This window comes from Esox lucius, chromosome 15 (genome assembly GCF_011004845.1).
Source record: "Esox lucius isolate fEsoLuc1 chromosome 15, fEsoLuc1.pri, whole genome shotgun sequence".
NCBI classification, from domain to species: domain Eukaryota; kingdom Metazoa; phylum Chordata; class Actinopteri; order Esociformes; family Esocidae; genus Esox; species Esox lucius.
Window position 1 is genome coordinate 7,163,548 of NC_047583.1, and position 16,533 is coordinate 7,180,080.

General features: G+C 45.7%; 1 protein-coding gene across 4 annotated transcripts; it reads right to left on the reverse strand.

Moving 5' to 3' along the window:
- Positions 1–601: 601 nt before the first annotated feature.
- Positions 602–16,462, reverse strand: vps39 (VPS39 subunit of HOPS complex). 4 transcript variants are annotated; one of them, XM_029125524.2, is made up of 25 exons: positions 16,049–16,461; positions 15,850–15,948; positions 15,440–15,505; positions 15,068–15,132; positions 14,643–14,685; positions 14,428–14,522; positions 14,102–14,200; positions 13,883–13,975; positions 13,481–13,664; positions 11,160–11,280; positions 10,906–11,026; positions 10,120–10,249; positions 8,892–9,034; positions 8,604–8,744; positions 8,359–8,500; positions 6,268–6,354; positions 6,056–6,129; positions 5,634–5,850; positions 5,277–5,405; positions 5,001–5,103; positions 4,000–4,045; positions 3,600–3,749; positions 2,754–2,888; positions 2,360–2,451; positions 602–2,215 (listed from the first exon to the last, which is right to left on the reverse strand). In XM_029125524.2, exons 2-25 carry the CDS (start codon positions 15,920–15,922, stop codon positions 2,134–2,136), a joined length of 2,631 nt encoding a protein of 876 aa, XP_028981357.1. In that variant the 5' UTR covers positions 15,923–15,948; positions 16,049–16,461; the 3' UTR covers positions 602–2,133. The 4 variants fall into 4 exon arrangements, with proteins under 4 accessions (XP_028981357.1, XP_028981358.1, XP_034153140.1 ...); XM_029125525.2 differs by having other exon boundaries at positions 10,120–10,246; positions 15,850–16,461; XM_034297249.1 differs by having other exon boundaries at positions 15,850–16,461.
- Positions 16,463–16,533: the final 71 nt, after the last annotated feature.

The window sequence follows — 16,533 nt, forward strand, 5'->3', positions numbered from 1 at the left end:
ATCTTAGCAATGATTTTGCTTAATGTGCTTGTTCTATAAATGTTGCTGTACAAGTAAAAAACAAGCTTTGTTGCCCCAAACCAGAGTTAACTAATGTCTTAATAGCAGCCTACTATTCTCATACTCATGTTACTAGAGAACGGTTTGGTTCCAATGTACCTCCTGTCAAGCTTCTGTCAATAAAAATTATATTATATTTCTCTGATGTAAACTCAAAAACATTCTTCACTGATGTACAATTTAATTAAACCATTATTTTTGACATATACTCAAATCAAGCCACTATTCTCTGATATATACTCAAATCAAACCACTATTCTCTGATATACACTCAAATCAAACCATTATTCTTCCCTGATGTGTGTTAAAATATGGCCATGTGATGGAGATGACGGAGGCATAGATTTTAACATTGCTTTCGATAGCCATCTAGAAATCCGGCTTGGAAATTGTCATCACTAGACACCTCCACCCATTTGCACCATCATTTAAAAAACAATAATCCACTGTAAGGGAAATTAAGAAATGTGAAAACCACTTTCCTCTAGGAGTGAAATGATTTCTGCCATCCCTGCATTTAATAAAAACATGACAACTTCCATGTGTGTAAATATGTTTATTATTTCAAGCAACAGACACACCTGTTGATTTGCTCTGTAGAATAAGAAATAGCAATAACAATAAACACTTTATTATCACTCACTCATTATTTACATAATGGTACCAATGATTTGAACTTCCAACAGTGAGATGTTGCAACAGTCTTAGACTAAGATAGTAGCAAGCTACTGACCTTCATAACAGTTTCAGCTAAGAGGGGAGCTAGGTACAGACCTCCGTTAACAACTGCCAAGGCAAGGACAGTAGTCAGCTACAGACTTTCATTAACAACAGTCAGGTTGAGAAGATAGCAAGCTGCAGACCTGACTAACAAACAGGTGGACCGTCGGCTGATGCTGTAGCTATCCGATTAAAATGTTGCTAGAATCTGTGATACACAACTTACTTCTTATCCAGTGCATTACCTACTTTGTCTCAGGGGCCCCGGTCTAAAGTAGTAATATAGGGAATAGGGTGCTATGGACCCTAGTGAAAAGTAGTGCACTACACTGTTAATAGGGTGCTATGGACCCTAGTGAAAAGTAGTGCACTATAGAGGGAATAGTGTGCCGATCACATCCTTGATTCCATTCTCAAATACATCTTCCTCCAGTCCCAACACATTAGAATAAATAAAGACATAACTTAAGAGCAACCTTTTAAAGTGCCATACTTCGGTGTTAATAAACAATAAGCAGTGTTTCCAAAATGAAGAAATAGGAATCAATAAAAAAAAAAAGAGATGGATTTTGAAACTCCCAAAACAGGCTTAATGCAGGCAGCAGAACTACAAAAAGAACAAAAATAAAACCGTTGTCGGAGCACATGGAGCAGACTGGACGAGCGGTGGAGTCTGGCTTTCAGAAAGACGCTAACTGGAAACAATAAAAAGTGTAAAGCAACAGGCTGCCGTTAAGTTACATTCTTAAAAGTCCCACAAGGCATCAGGTAAGTCAAGTTAGACCATGGCGTGTTGAGTCAGAGGCGGCGGCGAGGAGGAGAAACAGAACAGCAAAGGGAAAAAAAGCAAGAGCAGTGTTTGTTTTCCGTTTTCTCACACAGGCAACATGTTACATACAACAAGGACAAGAACAGAAACGCACTCGTACCGTGAGGTGCTCTTTATCTCCGGCAGGTGTGAGCAGTTTGTAGCTACATTAGTGATCCATGCTTAAATGTTAACATCTTCTCACACAATTGGCCACGCATCTTCCCCCACCACATCTCATTCCACCTGCCACCTCATGCAAACAGGGAGAGCTGGGGGGGGCTAGAGTAATATAGAGGGAGGGGGAAAGGAGCGTCCTGGACACGGGGCAGTCTTCCGATTCCCGATAGACCGTCTGCAGAGGAGTGTTTCGGGAAGAAAAAAAACTAAAACAAAACACTTCCTGCCTTTTCCTCCAGAGTGCAGTTTGGGATTTGTAGTCCACAGGAGGGCACTATTCTGTACCATTCTGACTTGAGTACACAGGGAACATTCTGTTAGTCTCCCAGAATACTTTGCATCCAACGGGGTGGGGGACAGAGGTGTCACTGCTCCGTAGGACACACTCCTCGGTCCTTGCAGCAGAAGTAGTGGACTACAACACCATTAGGATACCTGGCAAAGGCACTGAACAGAGACAGACAGACAGAGACAGGTGTTTCAGGATCAGAATATCCTCAGAACCATTCATTCTGATTTACTAGTAGGTAAAAACACATGCAGGGTTTTACCCGTTTCCTACAAAGACCACAAGTTCAACAACCGTCTTACCTGTTTCCGATCTTCTTCTTACAGACCCTGCAAGTCTTTTCCTCAGTGATGATGCACTTGACTTGCTGGTGGAAGATCCGCTCCTCCTGGACCTGAACACACACACATACACTTTTAGAAAAAAACCAAAATGTAGCAGGGGTAGGAATATACAGTGACCGTAATAAGTAACTGTGGCAAGATTTTGTCACATAAATGCTAAAAAAGTTTAAAGGAATTAATTGGAGCTTGTCAACAGTCAGAATTTGTGGATCACATTTTAAATGTCTAGTTTGAAATATTCTCAGTGTTGAGTCTGAAATATTAGACAGATAGTTCCGCAACTACTGTTAGCGAAATGACTAGTAGCCTTCGGGATCAGCTTGTCTGGCCAGCCCACCCCCAGGTCTCCTACCCGTAGGAACTCAGCCTGCAGTAGACTCTTGAGGACCTGGTCAAATCGTTTCCTCTGGGCCTTCTCCTCCAGGACACTCTCCAGAAACACACGGATCTCTCTTATCTGAGTGTTGGCTGGCAGCAGGTTGATGGCCTGGTACAGAAGAGACAGAGCTAAAGACAATATAACACATTGATGGCCTGACGGATAGTCTGAATGTACTAAATACTACTAACTGAATGTACTAATAATATCAAATGTATTTATGAAGCCCTTTTTACATCAGCAATTGCCACAAAGTGCTTTTACAAAACACCTGGCCTTAAACCCCAAGGAGCAAACAACTGTAGTGCTGAATTTCAGTGGCTAGGAAAAACTTCCTAAAAATGCTGAAATTTAGGAAGAAACCTAGAGAGGCACCAGGCTCCGAGGGGTGACCAGTCCTCTTCTGGCTGTGCTGGGTGAACATATTAGGAGTACAAATGGTAATAATTCATAAACGCACGTGGGCTAACTACTACTAACTGAATGTACTAACTACTACTAACTGACAACACTAACTAATATAACCCCCATTATCCAGAAGAACAGGTTATATATAGACATGGATCTTAATAACCCACATGATGAGGGGATGACATAAAACCCTGTGTCCCTCAGGGATCTTAAAGGTGAAAACCCCCTCTTCATATCCCCTAACCCTCAGCAAGGCAGCCAGGGGAAATTAAACTCTGTGAGGAGGCGGAGCAGAGAGGAGCTCCACTCTACAGGTTACAGAATCCTGTTTATAAACCCTCAACTCTGATGCCAGAAACAGCCTAAAAACAGTTTTAGGGAAGGATTAAAACAAGAGCCTTCCCTCACCTTGGTGGTATTCAGCTTGCTGTGATGCAACTCCAGAACCTGCAGGGCTGCTTTTAGATTGGCTTGTGGTTCGGACAGCTCCATTTTGATTGGTCCGAGGCAGTGGACGTCAGGAGGGGACAGGTACATGCGCAGTAGAGACAGGTACACCTGTGTAACGGTAACGCTGGAATTCAGACAGGTACACCTATGTAACGGTAACGCTGGAATTCAGACAGGTACACCTGTGTAACGGTAACACTGGAATTCAGACAGGTACACCTGTGCAACTACAAGATCACTGGAATAACACACCTGTAAGACTATAAAAAACTGGAATGCTTATGAAGCCCAGTGCCTTGTAGCATTTTATATTGCTCATTGGGTGTCAATATTACAGACGGACCAGAGAGATACTCACATCTCGGTTTCCTTCGGTCTCTTTGTCGTAATGGCTGTGGCAATACCTGAGGAGACCGAGAGAAAAGAACTGAGATATATATGAGCAATGACCTGTGGCTTACCCTCCCGGTGGAGGGTGTCAGTGAGTGTCTTCTGGACAACTGTCCAGTCAGGAGTCTTCCCCCTGATTGTGGTTGTGTGTACTGAAGGCTCAGGGAGTTAATTAGCTGATTAGAGCTCCTCTCACGTCGACATTTCTGTATTATACATTTTTTATTCAAATATTTTGAGATACTGGATTTTTTATTTCCATGAGCTGTAAGCCGTAATCATTGGATTGGGGGGGGGGGGGAGGCTTGAAATGTTTCCCTTCATGTGTAATGAATATAGAATATACGAATGTGTCACTTTTTGATGGGAACTACGGAAATAAATGTACTTTTTGAGATATACTGTAAATATACATGGATGGGTCAGTGGCGGAGAAAAATCTTTCCTTCCGTCGGATTCCAGGTGGTTCTGGGAAAAGATGTAGGTACAAAAGAACTGTCCCGGGAAGGACCTGACCCCCCTGACCCCCCCCCCCCCCAAACAAGAAATGACTTGTGTATCATTGGTCTGGTCTGAATGTGACCCTGACGTTTCTCAAAAGATGGGAAGTGTGTCAATCACCAAAAATGTACAACCGCCACATTAACGCCTATCCTTTTCTCTGCCGAAGTGACAGCTAACCTGACAGAGTCAAATCGGCCAAGCTAAAGTAAAGTGCTTCAGCAACGTGACGGGTGTAGAAGAAGTCCAAAACGCCAAAGGCCAGGGCCGTGAAAACCCTCCCAATCCAAAGTCTGATCGGAAGAGGTGCTGGTTCTGGGGGATACCAGGCATTTTGAAAAACATGATCCATGCTGTTGAAACACTCAGTGTTGTTTTCCGTTAAATGCTGCCCGACAGTCAGGGCGTTACAGTGATGAAGCTTGTGTGTGTGAGTGAGTGAGGCAATTGCCAGGCAGAACTACTCACTCCTCTGCCATCCGTGTGTCCTGCAGGATGTGTACATAGATGAAGAGGGCCTGTTCATGTTTCCCCATCCGTCCCAGCAGCAACGCCCGCTCCTCCAAGAGACCTGAGGCGGCAGCAACCAACCACAGGTTGTAGTGACAAACTCTTGGTTTCAGCCCAAACTTCATGAGTTGTCCATAACCGTTATTCAGTGATAGAAACAGCCCCGATAAAAACGACGTTTAGAATTGGCGTGGACTCATTCCGGTCCTACGGTCTACACCACAGTGTCCTTACCATCGAAGGGGAAGTCGCTGATCAGCTGCCCCGGTTCATAACTTGTGGAAACCTCCAGGAAGCACAGCAGCTTGTTCCGGAACTCCCCCAGGTCCCCCTCCTCCTTCCCAGCAGCCACCGCTGGCACCCCTAGACAGAGGCCTCACACATCAATTATAACGGGAGGAGAATTCGCTCTCAAACTTCAAAAAAAGCACAGGGCGAGAATTAAAATGGAGTAGCATACAAAGTACGCGGCTCCAGTGAGGTCTGAAAGTAGGTTTCACTGCTTAATGAGGCCCGGGATCGTCCCGGGGACCAGAAGTATTATTGGTGCTAAGTAGTAGTATCGGTGTTAATAGAAGTAACTGGAGTTACCGTCAGGAAGGGAGTTGAGGTACTGCTTCATGAGGCCCTGGACTCTCTCCAGGTACAGCTGGACGAGGACGTTGTGGAACTCCGGCCCGGTCTCGTCCCAGACGTGGATGATGTGCTCCAGGTAAGGGATTGCGAGCTCCTTAAAGCCCTCCTTCAGGAAGTTCAAAACCTTGTCCCGGGGCAACGTCTCCACCTCAGTCAGGTCCTCTGTGAAGATCTGGGACAAACGTGAACTCTGAGATCATTCCGTCCCTCAGAATCCCAACACCATCCATGCAATGGATTTATTGATCCTCTCCTTCGATCACGGATTACGCGCTACTAAACATGAGCCTCACGCCGTCAGGCGGGGTCAGGGAGGGGCCGGGTCAGAGAGGGGAGGGGTCAGGGAGGTGGGGGGGGGCTTACAGAACCACTCATACCTTCAGTCCATCTTCAGGACACATTTTCAGCACCCAGGGAGAGAACTCAAAGATGATGCCCAGATTCTCCATCCCTGAGGACAGAACATTGTATCACTCAGGGCAGCACTACTGAGAGTGTGTGTGTGTGTGTGTGTGTGTGTGTGTGTGTGTGTGTATGGCGCTTGGTCGTGTTGTTGTAATCACAATGGCTAGGGCGCTGGCGGACTCACCCAGTCTCTGGAGGTACTGCACAGTCCTCTCATGGCCCTTCAGAGGGGAGTTAGCCTTGGTGGACTGGTCCAACAGAACCTGCAGGGCTGGAGGAACAACAGGGTCAGGAGGAGGTGAAGAGGAGGATCAAAAAGTGACACAAGAAGAGAATGAAGGTAAAAGGGCATGAGTGGCTGCACAATCAGATCAGTTGTAATGCAAGAAGGAACTGGCAGGAGAGAGGAGACGGGGAGCAGAGGAGACGGGGAGCAGAGGAGACAGATGAGTGTGAGAGAGGGCAGAGAAATATAAGCAGCATTACATCACTGGAACAGCTTGTGGCAGACTGATTAAAAACCCTCTGGCCCAGAACCACAGCTATAAAATAAGTTAACCCAACATAAACAGCTGTTCTGAAGGGTTCAGAGATGACTGGTTCAATGGCGTGCTGGGCCGGCATCCAACCCAGTCCCAGGAGAGCAACAACTGGATCTATCTGGGGAATGCATCTCAAAACAGGAGACCTTGTGTGACACTGTTTGCTTTTTATTAATATGACAGATGGCACATGGTGGCTATTTTTAAAAGGTTTAACTTGCAATAATTGTAATGGGATTTAGTCCCTGCTCTTTTTTATACTGATAATCAGGTGTGTCTACTGAATGACTTCCATGTTAACATAGTGTTAGTGACCTACAGTGCCTTGCAAAAGTACTTCTGACCAATTCTCAAATGTTACTAAATTACAAACGGTACATTGACATTTCATCCCATTCATTAGTTTATATTAAATACTGACACACCAAATCACGGGCCAACATTGGCTTAGGTTTATGTCCACCTTCTGTGGCCATAACAGTTTAAGTATTTTGGCATGATTCTGGCCCACTGGCCAGCACCACCACACTTCCCGGCAGGATGGCTTGGGTTAAGGCATTGGCCGGGTTAGGTTGGCGTTTGAGTTCTGGACAAAGATTTGGTCTAATCTGACTAAACGACCTATTCCGACATGGTACGCAGTTCACTCACGTGCTTCAATTATATTTTTTGAGAAACGGCCACCCTCCAATAATAATCAGTTCAATGCAGAGCCCCTAATACGATTGCTCTGTGCACAATCAACCCCATACAATGAAATCTGTAGCTCCTTCAAAGTGATTATTGGCCTCTCTGTGGCTTCTCTCATAAGTCCCCTTCATCTTTGTGAGCAGATTTTTTAGGGAATGGCTTTTCTTGACAGCACCTGGCTGGTGAGATGCAGCTTCCACTTCCTGATTGCCGATCCACCTGTTGTCACTGGGATATCCAAACACGTGTACCATTTAAGACCCTTTCCTGTCTGTGTATTTGTATTATTTCTCTAACCTCCACAGAATTCTTTATGGTCTTAATTTAACTACCAGAAGATCTTAGACGAGCCCCAATTGTATCCATTTTTAAATCCAGGTTAAAACACTTCTTTTCATGTGCCTATGACTGAGCACTTAAACTTAACCACACTGTTTAGCCTTACAGCTCTTATAGCTTCCATGTTTTTATTCTATTATCTTATTCTATGTTTTGTTATTATGATGTTGTTTTGATGTTTTCATTTGATTATTTGTTTGCGATTGTATTTTTTACAAATAAAATTTAATTGCATTTATGTATAAGTTGTGCTATAGAAATAATCTTGCTTGCTTCAGACACTCAGCCTGAGCAGTGACATTTAGCAGGGCAGTTTTTGTCGAGAAACACCACAGTAACGTCAACGGTTCACACGCGGGGGCCAAAAAGTAGCGGTGTCTTGGTTTCTTTAATCTGTCCCAACTGGGAGCTTTCACAGCACAGGGGTTGAGTACCTGGAAGTAACATGTTTCCCAACATAAATGTCAGCATGTAATAGATTTTGCAGTAATAATAAAAGATCAGATAGATGTTTGTAAAATAGAGGTTTGTAATTCAATTCAAATGTTTGTAATTCAATACTAAGAGAGATTTGATTAGTGGTCTGAACACTTTTGCAAGGCACTGTGCATGTGTATTTAGTCTAGCTGTCCTTTTGACAATGCGCCATACACCAACTCATTACCTTTCTGGAACAAGTCCTTCTCCATCCACCAACTCATTACCTTTCTGGTGCAAGCCCTTCTTCTCGTAGAGGATGATGAGTTCGCTGTACTTGTGGGCTTTCTTCAGGACGTACTCGCTCTCCTCAATGTGACAGTGGTTATTCTCCAGACGCAACAGAGGGGACACCAGGGCCACATTGGTCTGAAAAGACAGAGGGGTGACGAGCCAAGTCATGTGAGGCCAAAAGCAGCGCGCTACATAGGGCACAGGGTTGCATTTGGGACAGAGGTTCTGCCATACGTACGTGCAGGTAGCACTTGAGCAGTGTGGTGTCAATGATCTGCAGCAGTTTCTTTCGGCTCTTGATGGTGGGCGTCCCTTCCATGAGGGGGGAGGGGGTGGAGGGGTCCGAGTCATTCAGCTGCTTGACCAGGTGACTGCGTTTCTGGGACACGAGACGGATAATTAAATCCAGGTCGGGGAAACACACACACACACACACACACAGAGAGAGAGAGGGAGAGAGAGGGAGAGAGGGAGAGAGGGAGAGAGAAGGCAGGCACACATCTCCCTGCCGCACAAGTCCACCCACCTGTGTCAGGTAGTCTATGAGAGCCAGATGAGCCTTCTCCAGCTCTGCTCCAGACAGGGCAGGCAGGGGGTTTGGGTAGTGCAGCTGCTTGCGGTAGTCGGAGGGCAGCAGGTCAGGGTACAGCCCAATCACGTGTGTCGGGTCTGGGGGGGGGGCACGGTTAGAATACAGCAGGTCAGGGTACAGCCCAATCACGTGTGTCGGGTCTGGGGGGGGGGCACGGTTAGAATACAGCAGGTCAGGGTACAGCCCAATCACGTGTGTCGGGTCTGGGGGGGGGGCACGGTTAGAATACAGCAGGTCAGGGTACAGCCCAATCACGTGTGTCGGGTCTGGGGGGGGGGGGCACGGTTAGAATACAGCAGGTCAGGGTACAGCCCAATCACGTGTGTCGGGTCTGGGGGGGGGGGCACGGTTAGAATACAGCAGGTCAGGGTACAGCCCAATCACGTGTGTCGGGTCTGGGGGGGGGCACGGTTAGAATACAGCAGGTCAGGGTACAGCCCAATCACGTGTGTCGGGTCTGGGGGGGGGCACGGTTAGAATACAGTAGGTCAGGGTACAGCCCAATCACGTGTGTCGGGTCTGGGGGGGGGCACGGTTAGAATACAGTAGGTCAGGGTACAGCCCTATAGCATGTTGTGTCTGGGGGAGCATGGTTAGAGTACAATGTAACCATGAATGTTATCGATTTGAGATGCGTTTAGCCAGACACAACTTATAATGAAGTCTGCCTCAAAGACAATTAGTTATTAACACTTGTGACCTAGCAGTTAGAGCAACTGCCCTGTTGCTAGATTGAATCCCAGAGCCAACTGAAAAAGACTGATAACTGCAATTGCTCCAAACATGGCAGCGCCACACACTACTCCACTTTGGAGGGTTTGGGTTTCAACTTGACGACTAGGAACATTTTATATTTATGTAATTTACTCATACATCAACACCTCTTGGTGTAATACAAAAATCACGCCTAGACCGAGACATAAAACCTTACTTAGATAAAATGCCAAAGCCGTAGCGCGATAAAGGCCAAAGCCGTAGCGCGATAAAGGCCAAAGCCGTAGCGCGATAAAGGCCATTGCCGTAGCGCGATAAAGGCCAAAGCCGTAGCGCGATAAAGGCCAAAGCCGTAGCGCGATAAAGGCCAAAGCCGTAGCGCGATAAAGGCCAAAGCCGTAGCGCGATAAAGGCCAAAGCCGTAGCGCGATAAAGGCCAAAGCCGTACCTGTGCCGAGCTTGGCGAACACTTGCATGGAGTCATCAAACCTCTTCTGACAGAAAAGATTGAATGCGTAGAGATTCTGGATGTGGTGAATCTGTTGCCTCTTATCTCCCTCCGCATCATCTTTCATCTTCTGGTGGAGAGAGAGGGAGGACGGGAGGAGACAGGGATGAGGGGAGAGATAAGAGGAGAGACAGGGTCGAGAGAAAGGGACGAGATAAGGGGCGAGACAGGGATGAGGGAAGAAACAGGAACGTAGTCAGTCACACTTTGACAAGCAGGTGTTATACCTCAGTCCTTTGTCCTGTCCTCTGGGAACAACCATTAAAACAAATCCACAAAAGAACACTTTTGGGTTCCTGAAAAAACCTTTCGAGGGAGCAAGAATCCTTCTAAAGGTTACTTGTTGGAATTCCAACTCCACATTCTGAAAACAGTCGCCGGCTGAGAAAACTTTTTGGCATGAATGCACTGAAATATATCACGTATGTGATGATAATGACTGACAACTCACCGCCAGCTGCAGGGCCCGTTCAAACTGAATGTGATGGTAATGACTGACAACTCACCGCCAGCTGCAGGGCCAGTTCTAAGGGCATGTGATGGTAATGACTGACAACTCACCGCCAGCTGCAGGGCCAGTTCAAACTGAATGTGACGGTAATGACTGACAACTCACCGCCAGCTGCAGGGTCAGTTCAAACTGAATGTGATGGTAATGACTGACAACTCACCGCCAGCTGCAGGGCCCATTCAAACTGAATGTGATGGTAATGACTGACAACTCACCGCCAGCTGCAGGGCCAGTTCAAACTGCTTGTCCTGTAGGAGCTGTCGGATCTGGCTGGCGATGGACACCGGTACCAGGCGCCATACAAAATGGTTGCTGGCAACGTACACTATGTTGGGCCTGGGCCGGACGACAGAACCATGTTGTTTCAATTAGCCTGGATTCACCCCCGAATGATTTGCATATTGAAGTAGCTAGCCAGGATTCTCCCACAGCTCATGTGTATATTCAGGTAACTAGCCTGGATTCTCACCCAGCTGATGTGATGAAACGAGGTCTCTGCAGTTCCACACTCTGAACTAGCAGCCTGGGTTCAAAGGTCCTGATCTCTACATAGCGAGGCAGGACAGCTATGATGTAGGGGGGCTGGTGCTCTGGAGGGAGGGGAAAAAAATAATAGAGAGATGAGCACACTGTATTAGAAGGATTTAAAAAAAATCACCACAATTATCAACAAGAACGGTCCACAGGACTGCTGACATCACCAATGTCAAACGTACCTTTATCAAGTCAAATGTTTTCACACAAAATGTAATAAATGCTCCAATTCAAGTCTGAAGGTGCATGAGTTGTGATGTACGGACTGAGACATGGAGGCTAGTGGCGTAGGCAGGACATCCTAGTGGGGCCAGCCATCTACTGCCCAGGAATAACATAGCACTCAAGCTACAGCTACCCAGACAGGACAGGGATGAAAGATCTAAGACTGAAGGCTTATTTTACTGAAGGTCTTTTTTAAGACTGAAGGCTTATTTTACCAGGAGGGTTGTACACATTCCTATTTACATTCACAACACGGGCTACAATAAGGAATAGTGAGGAAATGATAGGCAATCTGAGGAGGACTCTGTGGCTACGATAACATGAAAGCCAGAATGTAAACTTAGCCGGGAAACCAGGGTTAACATCCCTATTCATACGATAAGTGCCATTCAGTGATCTCAAAAAGCTTTCCGTCAGAGGCAAGCCAGCAAGTGCAGGGCGTTCAGTATGCCAACACTGAACAGAGGCCCATTTGGCACAGACTACCAACTCTAGGGGGAAATCCAAGGTCTTAGCAAACCAGTCATGCAAAGAGATAAGAAAGTGTGCATGACTGCATGTGATTGTGTGTACACCATTCAAGTATTAGCGGTTGCAGCGGGACTGAGCGAGGCGTGCAGGGAGAAGTGTAGACACTTATGGCAGGGCTGCATGATTAACATTACCCACAGGAAGTGGTCTGATCATTTGAAAGCCACACAGGGGGCATCTTATGACAAGCTGCTTAAGAACTAGCCCCTCGTGTAACACCCCAACAGCCTCGACTATTCATGCAAACTTGCAAAACTGATGTCCGGAGGTCGGGGAAATATTCATAGGATGATAGTACGAGCCTCAGATTATCTTCCTGTCCAGTTTCATGCCAGAACCACATGATCAGGCAGTTCAATCTAAAAAGGGAAATTGCTGTTTGAATTCAAAACCCCAATAGCTTCAAGCATTCATTTCCCCTTTAGACAGCTACCGCTGCCTTCCATGATATGAAATACAACAGAGACGTAAAAAAAAACAAGAGTATTTTTAAAAGCTCTGTTCGCTGTCAAGCATATTTGTCTCCAGGGTCATTTGAAAACATAATATGTCCGTAATATTAAAAAATACCAGTACTGTTGTCCAGCTTCCTTCGTCCTCAAAGTGACAACATGTAGTGTTTTGTGTTGCAAGTCAAAGGTGATGGCGTCACACAGAAGACAACAGACACGTTTGTTGTTTGCTCCTTGGGGTTTAAGGCCAGGTGTTTTGTAAAAGCACTTTGTAACACCTGCTGCTGTAAAACGGGCTTTATAAATACATTTTATTGGTCCATGTGTAACCTACATGTGCTGAAGAGGATGTGGGTGTTCACTAGCTTGTCTTGTATTACTGGCGGTGAAATAGGTTCTACAAGCGGTAGTGAAATAGGTTCTACTAGTGGTAGTGAAATAGGTTCTACTAGTGGTAGTGAAATAGGTTCTACTAGTGGTAGTGAAATAGGTTCTACTAGTGGTAGTGAAATAGGTTCAACTAGTGGTAGTGAAGTCAGTTCTACTAGTGGTAGTGAAGTCAGTTCTACTAGGGGTAGTGAAATAGGTTCTACTAGTGGTAGTGAAGTCAGTTCTACTAGTGGTAGTGAAATAGGTTCAACTAGTGGTAGTGAAATAGGTTCAACTAGTGGTAGTGAAATAGGTTCAACTAGTGGTAGTGAAATAGGTTCAACTAGTGGTAGTGACTGCAGTAGTAAGGGCGGTGACTGTAAAGAGAGTAATCCCAACATAACATATAGTGACACCCAATAAAAACACGGAGGACTAGTTGAAAATTCCATTCTAACCCCCCTGCCGGGTAGGAACCAACTTATACTTCCTCTGCTGAACACAGAATATTCCAAGGTCAGGTTTATCAGCACCGAAGTATCTCAACTAAAGAAGACCAATATGGCTGACGGTGTCTGACAGCAGCCAGGCATAAGACAAAAAGGAGAAGGAGGTGGAAGAATGAGATGAGCGTGCCATTACACGTCCACGTGAACAGTAGTGCTGAGAGGCTTAGTACCCATAGCGATTGGGATGTCGGTCCAGTTGAGGGCACACTTCTGAGTGCAGACACCTTCCTCGTTGAGGACCACCGTGAGGTCATCCTGACCCACAGCCACCTTCCCATCAGCCAACGGGGCCACCAGCGGCTCCAACTGCTTCCCGGTGGGAAACAACTCCTTTATGGAACCACGACCATCCATCTGGAAGACAAAAGACCAGAGAAAAGGACCGAGAGGGACAAAAATAGAAAGACACAAGAGAGACTCATTTAGAATAACCACTAAACAAGAGAAAACTGACAGACATGGGAAGAACAAACAGGAATTAGAGGAAAAAAAGTGTCTCACTCCATTGGTTTGAACATGCTTGAATTGTTTCTGTTCAGAAGATGGATAAGGACAACAAAGACAGCACTCACTCGGATCAGGTAGTAGTCTCTCTTGAAGCCCACGCATATAGAGTTCTCGCACCAGGCCATGGACTTGGGGATGTCTGGGGCAGTAAAATCCCCCTAACCCGCAAGCAGAAGAAACACTGATCCAATGAATACATACTGGTTAACAAGCTATATCAAACGGGAGGTCTGAAGAGTCTTCTGTTAATCCCGTGACCCAGCTATCTTGTAAACCTCTCTCACCTGAAGCTCATAGAACTCTCTGTCCTTCCAATAGTACATCTGAAGCTTCTTCTTTACCGCAACACACAGCCTCAGACTGGCCTCTCCTGAAGGGGACTGCTACAGACAGACAGTAGAGGAATATAGTGTTGTCACCGGGAAACTGAACATTTGTGATTCAATTATGCAGGTTTGACAGAATATGCATATTGACAGACTAGCAGTTGAACTAGTGCAAGTTAAGACTGCCCGAGATAATCAAGATTGTAGGGGATGCCGACTGGGGTAATTCAAAACAGCGGTCCTCATCTGAGAGCATAAACATGGGCCCAGAACTCCTTGTTTACCTGCAGATCACAGGCAAAGAGTGTTGCCCCTTTGGCCTTAGAGACCACTGTTATCTGCTGAAAGGTCAGAAGGTCATGGACATGGACGTTGTTCTCTGTAGAGGAGAGAAGGGGATGCAAACAAACAGAGGTTTAGAAACATGTGAACAACCCACCACATACGGACTAATGAGATGAAAAACCAAATGTGTGTCCGACTGTCTGTTTTACTGTACCCAGGAGGCTGACAAGAATCTTGTACTGGGACACCACAAAGAGCTGAGGAGGAGAGACGAGAGGAGGTTAAACCTAGGATTGGGACACTGGTGACCTGTGTTCCAGTGTGTCTGTGATCATGTCAATAATACTCCTAAGACAACACAGGACACAGCCTGTCCTCGTAACGGTATGACAAAGAAGCTGGTGGCTGAGTGTTGTGTTTCAATTGTTAGGTTTGTAACCGAGATGTCCCTGGTCCGAATCCCAGAGCCTTAAAAGTGAAAATGTAGTTGATGTGCCTTAAAACAAAGCTCTTAACACTAATCAATAATGTTACCTTTAAACAAAACATGGTGCAAGCACAAACAGATGGGAGCCTGCAAACCGTATTTGTTTTATTCAACAGAAATATGTCCCATCCTCACCACATCTGCCTACATACCTGCTGGATTTTCTTGGAGAAGTTCTTGTTAGATTTCTCCAGAGTCACCTCAAACCTGTTGGTGCCTACAACAAAGAAAGACAGCAATCATTTGTTTCAAATACCTGCTAGTAAATAACCCGAAATTACTCTGGATACTACAGTATGCTCACCATAGCAACACACACACACACACACACACACACACACACACACACACACACACACACACACACACACACACACACACACACACACACACACACACACACACACACACACACACACACACACACACACACACACACACACACACACACACACACACACACACACACACACACACACACACACACACACACACACACACACACACACACGTCTCTTATTCACCTGCATCCTTTTTGATCCTGTAAAGGAGAAGGTGTCCTGGTTTGGTCCCAACGAGCAGCCAGTCATCTGTAAAGAGATAACGAAGGGCATCCATAAGTATACGACCCAAATGGCACCCTTTTTCTACGTGGCGCTTAGGGCTCTCCCCAAAACAAGTACGTAGGGAACCTTTTGGGGGGACAGCCTATGCGATCATCACTGGCATACACAATACACAGTGGTAGTAAATATAAACTGTTCTACTACATTAATGCTTTCCGACGAATGTGGTATCTCTCTCCAAAACGGCAAAGAAACCAGCCATTAGTTAGCGTCAACCACACAGTTAGTACCTAGGCTACACTAGCTAGTTCATGTCAAGAAATTGCTGTTAGCCAGTCAATGTTGGTTTGCTGACAATATCAACTTACCCCAGGCCGCAAGACAGTCAATCTGGAGAGGCAGTTTCTCCAAGATAGGGACCGGTTCGTAAGCATCATGCATTATGAAGATTTCTCGGTTGTCAGGTTCTGATAAATTAACAAACCGGATGATGGGAACTCTGATTTCAAGTTAGTTAGCTATTTACTAACGTTAGCTAGCCAGATAGCTATCGACAACAACACTCACTTTGCCGCAACGTAGCAAGGCACACCTAAATGTCATGTCCCGCCAACCGATCAAAACATTTCTGTATTGCTCGACATAAAGATTCCAGTTTTATCAGCTGAAGTCATGACACCCAAAGAACAGTCAAACACTAAATGCCTTGGAAGCTAGCTGACTGGCTGGAGCAAAGAAAACGCTAACGTTAGCTAGCTAGCCAGCTGGGGTAGGTAAATTCCATATCATCCCATGCTAGTATATCGACCACTCGAAAACTTGATATTTACTACTAATTCAAAAAGCCGTTAGTCGTAGTGCACTTTTTTTCTTCCTGGTAATAAGCTAGTTAGCAAGCTAGCTGCCTAGTTCCTTTCCAACTACAGAATGACGTCTAACTGCAACTGACTCGGGTTTGACAGACACGTGACTAAAGTCAGCACATTCACGAGGGACGAATTTACAAGTGACTTAAGGACTTGGGTGTAGACTACGTTTTATTCCACATGGAA